Source organism: Microcaecilia unicolor, chromosome 1 (assembly GCF_901765095.1).
Source record: "Microcaecilia unicolor chromosome 1, aMicUni1.1, whole genome shotgun sequence".
Lineage (NCBI taxonomy): Eukaryota > Metazoa > Chordata > Amphibia > Gymnophiona > Siphonopidae > Microcaecilia > Microcaecilia unicolor.
In genome coordinates, this window is record NC_044031.1 from 375,500,614 (window position 1) to 375,513,905 (window position 13,292).

Here is a 13,292-nt window from a genome sequence, read left to right on the forward strand (position 1 = left end):
AGTTCCAGCTTCAGCTTTTCAAACAACCATACCGGTGCTTGAGAACTCTTCCAGTGGCACTGTGAGCAGGGTTTTACTTAGTCCCTTGCAGGGGCTTAGGTCAGTACAACCTGGAAGCTTGAGGGCAGCAACTGTGGATCAAGACGGGAACAGTTCTCTTCTCCTTTGTCGGAGGACCAGCTACTTGCATCTTCCTACCCTTTGGTGTCCAGCTGTTTGGTTGAAGGACAACAGCATTTGCAACCAACTGTGAGTACCCTCCACCCAGCCTGGGGAGTGTAAAGAAGCCTCCTGAGTTGGTGGGAACACAGTTGCAGAAGCCTGGAACAGCTACATTGGACCCTTTGTGGGTCGCTGTGCAGCTCCTTAACCCTAGTTTCTGGAGTGCAAGCTGTGGGAGAGTTGGCAAACTTGAAGGTTATGATTGAGGCCCATTCCATTGAGCTGAGCCAACATGCTTCCAAACTTAGCTTCCTTGAAAATAAAGTTGAAGAACTAAGGACAAGGCATACATGCATAGGAAAATGGAATATCTGGAAAATCAAAGCCTTGCAGTTTTTAAATTTTTCCAAATCTCCCTTGCTTACATCAATAGATATGCTACGGAAATATATGCTTGAGATTTTGAGAATTTCATCTGAATCCTTACCTCCTGTGAGGAAGACACAATATCTGAACCTCACCCCAAGCTCCAGCGGAGAGGGTCTGCTAAATAGGGAGCAGTTTTGGAGTCATCTTTGGAACTTGTGACTCAGAGAACCACCTTGATAGCAACCTTTGCTTTGAAAATGGGCTGGAAATAGGGCAGGAAGTGAAGGAGGAGAGAAAAAAAAGAACTAGTGAATAAACGGGAGGCCCTGGAAACAGAGTTCAGAGCATAGTACTGTGCTGGGAGCACAGGAAAGCAGAACAATAGACAGGAGAAAAGATGATTAGAAAGATAAAATCACCAGACAACAAAGGTGAGAGAGGGTTTTATTTTTAGTTTAGTAATCAAAATATGTCGGTTTTCAGAATTTACATCTGCTATGTATATATTGCATTGTACATGAGAAAATAAAAATTGTGATCGATGTACTACTAATACTACTTATTATTTCTATAGCTCTACAAGGCATACGCAGGGCTGTACACCATACACAAAAAGACAGCCCTTATCTTTAGCAGTATGAGTTTTTTTTTGTGGTGAAAAGATATTTTTTCAGATGTTTCTAGGGCAACGCAGCTTAGATATAAAATCTTTTAAACTTTTAAATCTAGGGTAATTGTCCAGGGGACTTCCATTTTTCTGAAATATCCTTGTAAGTGTTTGTTTACTCTTCAAGGCAAAGAATATATTTTCTTGGATCCTTTGCAATTGGAGCATTTTCTTATAGGGCTTAGGAAATAATGTCTAGGGTTTTTTTTTGGGGGGGGGGGGGGGGGGGAGTGTAATGCTATATAGTGATGCCATGTAGTTGATTAGGACCTAATTATTTTTTCTTAATTTATTTCTTTTTTTCTTTAGTAACTGTTTCTTCTCTTGATGTGGGCTAGATGGATTTTGTTTTGATAATTGTTTGGTATTTCACACAAAAAAAACCCAATCCATTCTTTGTACCTTTCTGTATATTTTGAAAATTAATAAATATACATATAATAAAAATGTTAATTGATGTACAGTCCTAATTTTTAGCAGTATGAAGAGGAATAAGCAGGCCAACTGGTCTTTTTGTGAACACTGATTCTTTAATGGCATCTGGGCACCCAGATTCTGTTACAGAATACTTATGTTACCTTGCATTGGCCCACCTTACAACTAGGCACACGCTGTTAACACTAGCCATAAACCTGGTGTAACTGGGCACTGAAATGCAGTAGGGGCACATATACACCCTCTTTGCATTGCATGATTATAGCACTTAAAAACTCCTTTGCATGCATAAAGAAAAGAATAGCACTTACACACATAAGCACCCTAAGAGCTATTCTGTAAGGGAGTGTGTAACCATGAGCACCTAGTTATAGAATTGCCCTTCATGTCCTCAAAATGAAAACAAAATCCCTTTTCTATTTGTTTTTTGTTTTTTTTTCTTTTTCACGATTGGTTAGAGATAGGAGATTGTTCATGGGTAAGCAATCACATTTACATAAGCTTTCTGCTGTTCTTTTGTGCCCCTCTTCTAGTTGTCTGGTGGTTGTGAGTTGACTGTGGTCATCCATGATTTTGCAGCGTCGAACAGCAGCGAGCTAACCATCAAGCGAGGCCAGACTGTGGAGGTCCTAGAGAGGCCCCATGACAAGTCTGACTGGTGTCTAGTACGGACCACCGATCGCTCACCTGCAGCTGAGGGCCTGGTACCCTGCAGCTCCCTGTGCATTGCCCACTCCAGGAGCAGCATGGAGATGGAGGGCATCTTTAACCACAAAGGTAAGGGTGTGACTGATGTATAACCGGTACACATTTACAATTGTTTCTCCCAAAATGCGAAGAGCTTTGGTTTTTGAACTTGAGAAAGTTTGACATTCAGTAACTTCTAGTATGGTAATTTGGGACATATCTCTGATTTTTCCATAAAGAGACATATGGGAAGCAGTGATTTGGTGCTTTAGAAGTATTACAAGGGTGAAAGCTGCCTGAAATACCAGATTTTTTATTTCAATGCAGAGCTCCCTTCACCTATCTCTGATTCTACCCATTGGTGTTTGGAGTAACTGAGGTACTGTTGATCTCGCCCTTTTAGATGTATTCCAATTAAAGTTTTTTTTTGTAGTAAGAGCTTAAAGGGCTGTACCCTAAGATGGAACCAGAAAAGATTCATAGAGAATGCACCACTTCTTAGTATCAGGTGATAGTCCCCCTTGTTCACTGGTTTTGAGGTTTGATGTTCATTGTAGAGCTGCAGCCATTTCCTTCTTGTGTATGTCCCAACATTTTACAGTCACCATAAAAGATTGCTATAAAAGGGTTTTCGTGCACATCCTATTTGTAATAGTGAACTTAGTCTTAAGAACGCAAGTAAAGCTATGCTGGATCAGTCCAAAGTCTATCGAGCCCAGCATCCTGTCTCCCAATAGTGGCGAGTCCAGGTCTCAAGTACCAGGCAGTTCAATTATGGGGACAAGCAATGGGCTTCCCAGGTCTACCTGGCTAATAATTTTATGGGCTTTTCCTCCATTAACTTATCCAAACCTCTTCTGAACCTTTTAGTTAATTGCTTTCACTATGTTTTGTGGTAACAGATTCCATGGGTTATTTATGTGCTGTGAAATAATATTTTCTACAATTTTCAATCTGATTTTCATGGGATATCATTTTGTTAAAAAGTTGCTTGAAAGTTTAAACAACTGCTTCCTGTTTTAACTGTTCCACCCCATTTATGATTATATTATGTCTACCATATATTTATCAACTCTGCTTTTCCTGAACATTTTGGTAATATTGGCAAGCATGTGAAATGATGAAAAATGTTGTTGCGTGGGGAGGAAGTGATGTCAGTCTCCTGGATGGAAGCTTGAAACCAAGCTGTCAACTCTTACCTGCTTAATTTGCTCTAATTCCCGCCCCCCCCCCCCCCCCCCCCAATCCACCTCATCAAAATTGTTTTTATGTGTTTGGGGTGGTTGGGAGGGATGGGGGAGGTGGGTAGGGCTTGGGATTTTTCTTCTTTGATTTCTTGTTTTCTGCTTTGTATGTGTCTGTTTATACAGAGAGAAATCTGTTTTAATATAACTGCATTTTCTGTCGCACAGTGGTGTCCTCCATGGTTTGGCTGGTAAGGGGTCTAGTACCTTTCTCCAGTGTTGCCAATGTTATCATTGATGAGCCTCACTTTGAGTTATAAAGGCTTGAACTCTCCTAGAAAGTGAAACTTTGAAACATTGAAAAATGTAGGCAGCTAAAGGCCATATGGCCTTTCCAGCCTGCCCATCCATGTCAACTACTCTTCATGTTGCTGCCTTAGAGATCCTATGTACTTGTCCCTAAGCTTTCTTGAATTCAGATACTGTTTTCATCTCCACCAATTCCACTGGGAGGCCGTTTCACAAATTTACTACCCTTTCCGTGAAGAAGTATTTCTTCAGGTGATTTCTGAGTCTATCTCCTTTCAACTTCATCCTATGCCCCCTCGTTCCAGAGCTTCCTTTCAATTGAAACTCAATCCAAAGGACTTCCCAAAATGATAACAGATTGTCTCAAAGCAGAAAATTCTTACTTTTGGGAAGACTCAATTATAAGAGGCATTAACTTAGGAACACCGTTCAAGGATCCCAACCAAGTGAAATGCCTTCCAGGATCCTCTGCTACCAGAAGTGCCAGCCAAATACTGAATGTGATCCGAAGAGAGTAAGGATTCTAATACTGAAATTGTAATCCACCTGGGGACAAATGACCTGGTCGACAATAGCAATTTTGGAGCATGGAGAGCATTCCAGAAGCTTTGGTTCGGACTGCAGCTTTTTTTGAAGTTATTCCTACATATGGGAAGGGAGAGAAAAAATTATGTAAAACTGAAGAGTTCAATAAATGTGGCTTGAAACTTGGTGTTAAGAAGTGGTTTTAGATATATAGGGAGGTGGGGCAGTACATCGAAAAGTATACTGTAATGATGGGCTACATCTTTCTGTGACAGGAAAAGGATCCTTGGGGAGAAATTCAGGCAGTATGTTTCTAGACAGTTCAGCTAGAGATTAGGGGTGACAAAAGGAAGCAAGAGAATTCAGAAAGTCATCCCCAGCAAAAACATGTTTGCATTGAGGAAGGTAATGTTAATATAGAAATCCATCGAAACTCACTTAACACATGGAAAGCAATAAGCACACTTGCTCATAGTCTAAGTAAAAAGATTTAAGATTTGCAAGCCCAGATATTTGAGGAAGACTTGGATATTGTTACTGTTAGAGAGACATGGTTCAGTGATTCCCATGAATGGGATGCGACCATACTGGGCTAAAATCTTTTTAGGAAGGATAGGGAGGACCAAAGATGTGGAGGAGTGGCACTATGTGAAAAATATCAGAGTGGCTGAAATGCAGAGAACCTGGGGAAAGGAAGAAGTTATATGGATCATCCTGGAAAGAGAAGATGGAGCCTGTATCCACACAGGTATTACCTACAGACCTCCGTCACAAATGGAGAAGCTGGACAAGGATCTGGTCGAAAATATCCATAAGCTTGGAATGAAAGGGGAGGCGCTGTTGCTGGGAGATTTTAACTTGCCTGTTATTGATTGGAACATCCGATTGGCAGAATTGGAAAAAGCAGAGAGATTGTGGATGCCTATCAAAGTGCTTTGTTCGTACAAATTGTGATGGAACCCATAAGGAAGGGTCAATCCTGGATCTAGTGCTTACAAATGGAGAAGTGTTTCCAGTCTCCAGGTGGGTGCACACCTAGGCAATAGTAATCACCACACAATATGGTTTGGTATAAGAGCAAAAGTGGAGTGTAGATGTTGAAAACTCAAAGTACTGGATTTCAGACATGCCAATTTTTGTAAAGATGTAGAGAGATAACAGTCCTTTTTCTAGCAAGAATGCAGTACATTTTGATGAGAGCTTCTATCACAAAAGGTGTGAAATTTGACTTTGTTTAACAGAAAGCAACCACATTTAGATACATCCAGAGAAGACTCCTGAGGTAGGCCCTAGTGGCCGAAACACGACTCGTGTCGAGTCTTTGGATGTTGCAATAAATTTGGCTTCTGGACATTGTCTGTCTTTCATTCCTTTGTAGATATTGCACCATTCATGGAAGACAATGTTTATAAACAACTTGAAAATCTGAAAGTGGACAAAGCTATGGAGCCAGATGGAATACATCACAGGATACTAAGGTAGCTCAGAGAAATCCTGGCAGGACCTATTAAGGATTTATATAATAGATCTTTAGAGACAAGAGGGGATACACAGAATTGGAGACAAGCTGATGTGGTCCCTCTTCACAAAAGTGGAGATAGGGAAGAAGTGGGAAACTAGAGGCTGGTAAGCTTCACATCAGTGGTAGGCAACAATAGTTAAAATTTTAGAGTCTCAACAGGTTGCAGAATCGGCTTTCCCAACGGAAAATCCTGCCAAATGAATTTGACTGGGTGACCAAAGAACAGGATAAAGGACATGCACAAGATATCTACTTGGATTTCAGTGAACCCTTTGCTACTGTTCCTCACAGAAGACTCATGAATAAGATGAGAGGGCTGAACTTAGTGGTGAACTGGATTGGAATCTAGTTGACCGACATGCGACAGAGGGTGGTGGTAAATGGAATCCGCTCAAAGGAAAGAAAAGTTTGTAGTGGAGTACCTCTGGGATGACACAAAGATATCCAATAGAGTGGATACCCAGGAGGGAGTAGAAACGATAAGAAGAGATATCCAAAAATTAGAAAATGGTCAAAGGTCTGGCAGCTAAATTTTTTCACTTAATAAAATAGATATATCACATATGCAATGGTTCCTTTTATAATTTCCCTATTCATTAACAGAAACCTTCCAAATTCTATTTACTTAAACTCAAACTATAAATACAAAAAAACAAAACATTTTTTTGAAAATGATTTGGTGTTCACAGTGATCAGTGACACCAAAACACTGAAATGGTTCACCATTTCTTCACTTACGAGTCATTTTTTACCATCATTGTACCAGTGTCCCCCTGCCAGCCTACTACTTATTCATAGGCTGAATGCCATCAATACTATAATTTATGATTCCAGATATGTGCTACAAAAGCTTCTTAATTCTTTATTGCTCAATAAGCAACATCTAATTGAACACATATCTGGTCAAAAGATTGTCTTTATCTTGATCAAGAAGTAATGATTTCAATGCAAAGGGTTCTCTGATGTTTCAAAAGCTCCCCCACACAGTGCCTGGCAGTGAAAAACAAATGCTGTGCTCATTCAAACATATAAGTCCAATTATCATCCTGTTCCCGACATGAAGCTATGTTTCGTTAATAATGCGTGGCCAGAACAAATGTAAAAACACAAGCATTCATGAGCACTCAAAACACTTTATCTACTCATTTCATTATTTGCACTAGCAACAATATTTAAATCTTTTTAAGCAATATATTTATATTTCATCAATATCTTCCTGGCTCCTCTGAGGTAAACACACTTCTACACCCTCTGCACAGCGACAGAAAAAACCAGTGTCGCTTTACCACAACCAAGTAATATACTGTTCTTCTCCAAGAACCTAAATCTCTGATTAGTTTAGCTGATACTATCCTTCAAACAACCAGTCTATCTCTTTGTTTAATCCCAAGTGAAAATGAATCGCTGATCCTTATTAACACTGAAGCTATGTCACCACCTTGCTGCAAATGAACTTGTAATAAGACCACAAATTTAAGTCAGTCTCTTGATGTTGACAACTTCAGTTTACTGTTAGGGAAAATCAATCAGTAATTTTGGTCACACTTGATGTCAATACACTGTATACTACTAATGTTCCGCAGCAAAGAGCCTTAGAATTAGTTTATAAGTATCTTCAGGAATTGGATATTTCTGTAGAAAAATTACGACTCATAAACCTCCTGGCTCAATTGGTAGTTACAAAAACTTTTCATTCTGTTTGCTGAAGTTTCTTATATGCAAACAAAAAGTCTACATCGGGACTACTATGGCGCCAACTACATGTTTGTCTATGGGCGGTCTTTAAGCAACAATCCATCTATCTTTTTTTTTTTTTTTTTTTTTTTTATTCATTTTCATTAAATAACAAGTTATTACACATGACAGGAAATTCAGAAAAGAAAAGGTTACAATAGCACCAGTTTAAAAGTAAACAATAACAATTTCTTCTTTAGACCACTAACTCAAGGGGTGGGCGTAAGGAAAAAGAAGACTTCTTAAATCAATAATATCTGCTCCTGAGGAAATATGCTTAACACACTTTCTCGGTCCCATCAAATCATATTATACCATCATAGTGGGAAATGACGTTAACCAACTTTCTTTACAGTTATAAATTCTTTCAATTGTTCTGGTTGAAAAAAGATATATTTCAAACCAGTATATTTAATGACACATTTACACGGGTAATTCAAATAAAAGGAGGCTCCTAGTTTTAACACTTCGGGTCTCATAGAAAGAAAAAGTTTCCTTCTTTCTTGTGTTTGCTTGGTTATATCTGGGTACATCCATACCTTTTTCCCCCGGAACAAAACATGCATCTTTTTAAAGTACATACGTTTTACTGCATCTAGGTCTTGTTGAAAAACAAAAGACACTATTAAAGTAGTTCTTGCTGAATCAGCTGTTAAAGATGTTTCTGATATCTCAGATATATTTAATTGTTCCTCTGGTGGTAAGGCTTGAAGGGTATCATCCACTGATTTTTTTTGTATATATATAATATATTTTATTCAATGGTGGAAAGGAATCTGGGGTAAAATTCAACACTTCTAAAAGATATGTTTTAAAGGCTTCCTGTGGATTGATTCCAAACTCCTGAGGAAAGTTCAAGAAACGTAAGTTCAACCTACGGTTATAGTTTTCTATTTGTTCAAGTCGACGGTGGATTATGCTATTATCCTTAATTACCGAGGCTGATACTCCTTGCAATTGAGAGATATCATCTTTAACAGCCTTAAATTGCTCAGCAGTTTCCTGCTTAGAAGTATTTAGGGAAAGTTTTAAATTTTCAACTGTACCTAGTAAGGTTGCAATTTCTTGTGCTGTTCTGGCTGTCGTCAATTCCACTCTCTGGAGAGCGTCCCAAATGCTCTCCAGAGTCACCGCTGTCGATCGACTTTTCTGAGCTCCTGGCTCAACCAGGATTGCTTCCATCTCCTGGCCTCCTGAATGGCTCGCCTCTCGAGTTCCTCGATCGTCGACCGATACCCCTTCCACTTCCGGGTCGGGCAGGTCTCGCCTGAAGAGGCGACCATCGGGCGGCAGCGGCGGATGATGGTCCTGAGGGGAGAGTGACACATCTAGCCCCAAGACTCCAAGGGTGTCTTCCCCCGTGGCTTCAGCAGGGCCCCTCTCGGTGAGTTGGACCGGTTGCCTCATGGCAAAGCGCTCGATAGTTTGTTGTTGCGGGGGTAGCTTAATGGCGGCCGAGGAAACTGTCTTAACCATCCCCTTACGCTTTGTATGGGGCATATTTCTTGAAGAAAAAAAGAGTTTTGTTCTCCAAACTCTCGAGGGCTTGCACCAGGAGAACTTAGCATGCCGCCATCTTGACACGCCCCCCAACAATCCATCTATCAATTGATAGATATATCCGCCTGGACCGATATACTCATATCACCCCTCTCCTCAAGTCACTTCACTGGCTTCCGATCAGGTACCGCATACAGTTCAAGCTTCTCCTATCAACCTACAAATGCACTTGATCTGCAGCCCCTCCTTACCTCTCTACCCTCATCTCCCCTTATGTTCCTACCCGTAACCTCCGCTCTCAAGACAAAGCCCTCCTTTCAGTACCCTTCACCACCGCCAACTCCAGGCTCCGCCCTTTCTGCCTCGCCTCACCCCATGCCTGGAATAAACTCCCTGAGCCCATACGCCAGGCCCCCTCCCTGCCCATCTTCAAAGCCTTGCTCAAAGCCCACCTCTTCAATGTCGCCTTCGGCACCTAACCACCATACCTCTATTCAGGAAATCTAGACTGCCCCCACTTGACACTTGGACATTTCGTCTATTAGATTGTAAGCTCTTTTGAGCAGGGACCATCCTTTTGTTAAACTGTACAGCGCTGCGTAACCCTAGTAGCGCTCTAGAAATGTTAAGTAGTAGTAGTACTTAGTACTGAATTAGGTTGCATGCTGCAACCTATCAAAGATGTGTGATTGAAATGTCGACAAAAATCTTTATTCCAGCTCTGTTTCTTCCAACCTAATTTCCTCCTCCTGTCCTTGGCTTTCCCCACTATGTAGTTTATAGACTGCCCCAACTTGACATTTCATCCTTTAGATTGTAAGCTCCTTTGAGCAGGGACTGTCCTTCTTTGCGAAACTGTACAGCGCTGCGTAACCCTAGTAGCGCTTTAGAAATGTTAAGTAGTAGTAGATTTGTGGATCAAATTGCGTTATGGAAACGTTTTATAGAGGGGAAATTTCATACATCAGCGAATAGGAAACGGACAGACAAAAACACAACACCCTCTATCATCCTAGAAGATTAAAGGATAGTATTCCTGTGGAACAATTTTTTCTGAGGCTAAAAAACTGTGTAGTAATCAAGGGGGTATATAAAGATCAAGCTAAATAAATGTGCACTCGATTCAAGCAGAAGGTAAAAATGACTCATAAGTGAAGAAATGTTGAGCGTGCACCTGAGACCCCCGAGAAGCCAAGTGCATGGACATAGGCTGGCGATCCAGTTTATGGTCGCTGCAAAGATAGCATTGGCTAGAGCTTGGAAACAAGTGGCGGTCCTGACACTACAGGTGGTAATGGCTAGAGTGGACCATCTCCACCAGATGTCGAAATTGACAGCATTGAGAAAAGGCCAACTCCATATATTTCAAAAATCTGGCAGCCATATGAAAAAGAGAGAGATGGAATACTAGGTTCATTGTAAAGCTAAGAGAGGAGAGTGGGGGGAGGGAAGTGGGCGGAGGAGTAAATATTGCACAAGTTGGGATAGGAGAAAAAGAAATCGAGCGATGATACATGTTACACAGTTAATGTATGTATACTGGGATATGAGAAATGCAATATAACATTTCATGAATATGGAAGGGGAGGGGATGGGAAGTGGGGTAGTGGGGGAGGATTATTGAAAGTTCCAAATTATTGTTAAGATGTTTTATCTGACAGTTTTATACAGAATTGTGGAAGTGTACAGCTATGGATAAACAAAAATTCTTTTTCTCAATAAAAACAAGTTAAATAATAAAAAAAAAAGAAATGTTGAGCCATTTCAGTGTTTTGGTTTCACTGATCACTCTGAGCACCAAATAATAATTTCCCCCCAAAAAATAATTTTTATTTATAATTTGAGTTTAAATAAATAAAATTTGGTAGGTTTCTGTTAATAAATAGTTAAAATTTATTGCCAAGAAGTGCAGAGTGATGCACTTTGCTGCAGAAATCCAAAGGAAGTGTACCAGATAGGAGGCTCGAGATTGATAAGTACAGCTCAGGAGGGAAGCCTTCAGGTGATGGTGTCTGAGAATCTTAAAGTAACAAAATAATGCGACAAGGCAGTTGCCATGGCAAGAAGGATGTTAGGCTACATAGAGAGGGTTATAACCAGCAGGAGGTGCTGAGGCCCCACTTGTAGTATTGTGTTCAGTTTTGGAGGCCATATCTTGCTAAGGATATAAAAGGATTTGAAGCGGTTCAGAGAAAAGCGACGAAAACAGTATGGGCGGGACCAGAGTTTGAGAGATGGAAGGCTGAAGGCGCGCCGAACCAGCAGCACGCTTTCACTGCTACTGCTGACGCGGCTTTAACAGCGACAAGGGAAGACTTAAATTTTCTGCTCGGAGGGAAGGAGGCCGGGTGGGCTGGTGTCGGGTGGGAGGGAGGGACGAAGGAATGCTTGACGCCGGGTGGGTGGGAGGGAGGGTGGTCTGGTGCCTGCTGCTGGGTGGGTGGGTGGGAGGTCGGCCTGGTGCTTGGGTGGGAGTGCGGCAGGCCTGGTGCTGGGTGGGAGTGCGGCAGGCCTGGTGCTTGGGGTGGGAGGTCTGGTGGGTGGCAGGCCTGCTGCCGGGTGGGTGGGTGGGAGGTCTTGATGGGTGGGTGGGTTGCTGGGAGGCCTGGTGCCGGGTGGCCTGGTGCTTGGGTGGGAGTGCGGCAGGCCTGGTGCTGGGTGGGAGTGCGGCAGGCCTGGTGCTTGGGGTGGGAGGTCTGGTGCTGGGAGGCCTGGGTGGGTGGGAGGTAGGGAGGCTTGATGCTGGGTGGGTGGCATGGTGCTGGGAGGGAGGGAGGCCTGGTGCTGGGTGGGTGACCTGGTGGTGGGAGGGAGGCCTGGTGCTGGGTGGCGGGCCTGGTGCTGGGTGGCCTGGTGCTGGGTGGGAGGTAGGGAGGCTTGGTGCTGGGTGGGAGGCCTGGTGCTGGGTGGCCTGGTGCTGGGTGGGAGGGAGGCCTGCCGCTGGGAGGGCAGGGGGAGAGGAGGGTGGCTGGAGGGGAGGGCAGGGGAGAGAGAAGGGTGACTGGACATGGGCGGCTGGAGGGGAGAGGAGGGTTGCTGGACATGGATGGAGGGCAAGAAATGAAGAAGAAAGGAGGAAAGTAAAGAAATAAATGGAAAGGAAGCCCGGGAAACGGAGTTAAGAGAACAGATAGAGAGCAGCAGAATCAGCGACTAGGACCAATAGGGATAGAAAAACAAAATCACCAGACAACAAAGGTAGAAAAAATCATTTTATTTTCATTTTAGTGTTTGGAATATGTCCAATTTGAGAATTTACATCATCTGTCTTATTTTGCACTGGATATACTGGAGCTGTAACAACTTACAGAAATGATTTATAATGAAAGAAAATCATGTTATTTTTTTCTCCTACACTAGTATAATATTTTCAATGATGTCTGTTTATATGCGCCATGGCTGGTATAAGGGGGTGTGGCTATCATAGGGGTGGAGTCATATGTGGTGACCCCGCCCATAATGAGTACCGGCACTTCGCGATAAACAATTAGATTTTGGGTTGCTGTTTGGGCACTCGGTCTCTGAAAGGCTCGCCATCACTGCCCTAGAGTCTTGTACAGGGGCATCACCACCTCCTTTTTCCTACTAGCCATTCCTCTTCCTATGCACCCGAGCATCTTTCTAGTTTTCAGTCACCTTTTCAACCTTTTTGGCTACCTTAAGATTAACCCATGGGTTTTTAATTTTCTCAGGTCTCTCATATGAGAGACTTTGACAAGCACTTTCTAAAACTCTAGGTGCACTACATCAACCAGCGTGCCTTTATCAACATATTTATTAATTCATTCAAATTGATGAGGCAAAACTTCCCTTGACTTAATCGAGGTTGACTCTGGCCGATCAAACCTTGTTTGTCTATGTGTTCAGTGATTTTATTCTTTATAATAGCTTCCACTATTTTGCCTGGCACTGATGTCAGGCATGACCCGGTGTAGTGCTGTCCCAGTGTTCTTGTTGGGTATAGATGCTGTAAATGCCTTTGACAGGATTCATTGGTCTTATTTAGATAGCATTCTAGACAGGCTGAGTATTGGCAATAAATTTCAAGGCTGGGTTCAAGGACTTTATTCCAATCCAAGAGCTTGTTTGTATTGAATGGGGGGAGGGCATTCAGATATTTTCCTCTCACTAAGGGGATTAGGAAGGACTGTCTGTTGTCCCCCTCTACTTAAGTACATAAGTGTTTCACCCTCATTAT

General features: G+C 42.2%; 1 protein-coding gene across 1 annotated transcript in view; it reads left to right on the forward strand.

The window, feature by feature from the left end:
* The window catches only part of TRIO (trio Rho guanine nucleotide exchange factor), a 905,131-nt gene that overhangs the window by 678,679 nt on the left and 213,160 nt on the right, over window positions 1-13,292 (forward strand). Inside the window, 1 exon segment of the mRNA XM_030209962.1 lies at window positions 2,167-2,410. Within this exon segment, the coding sequence (XP_030065822.1) occupies window positions 2,167-2,410 (244 nt within the window).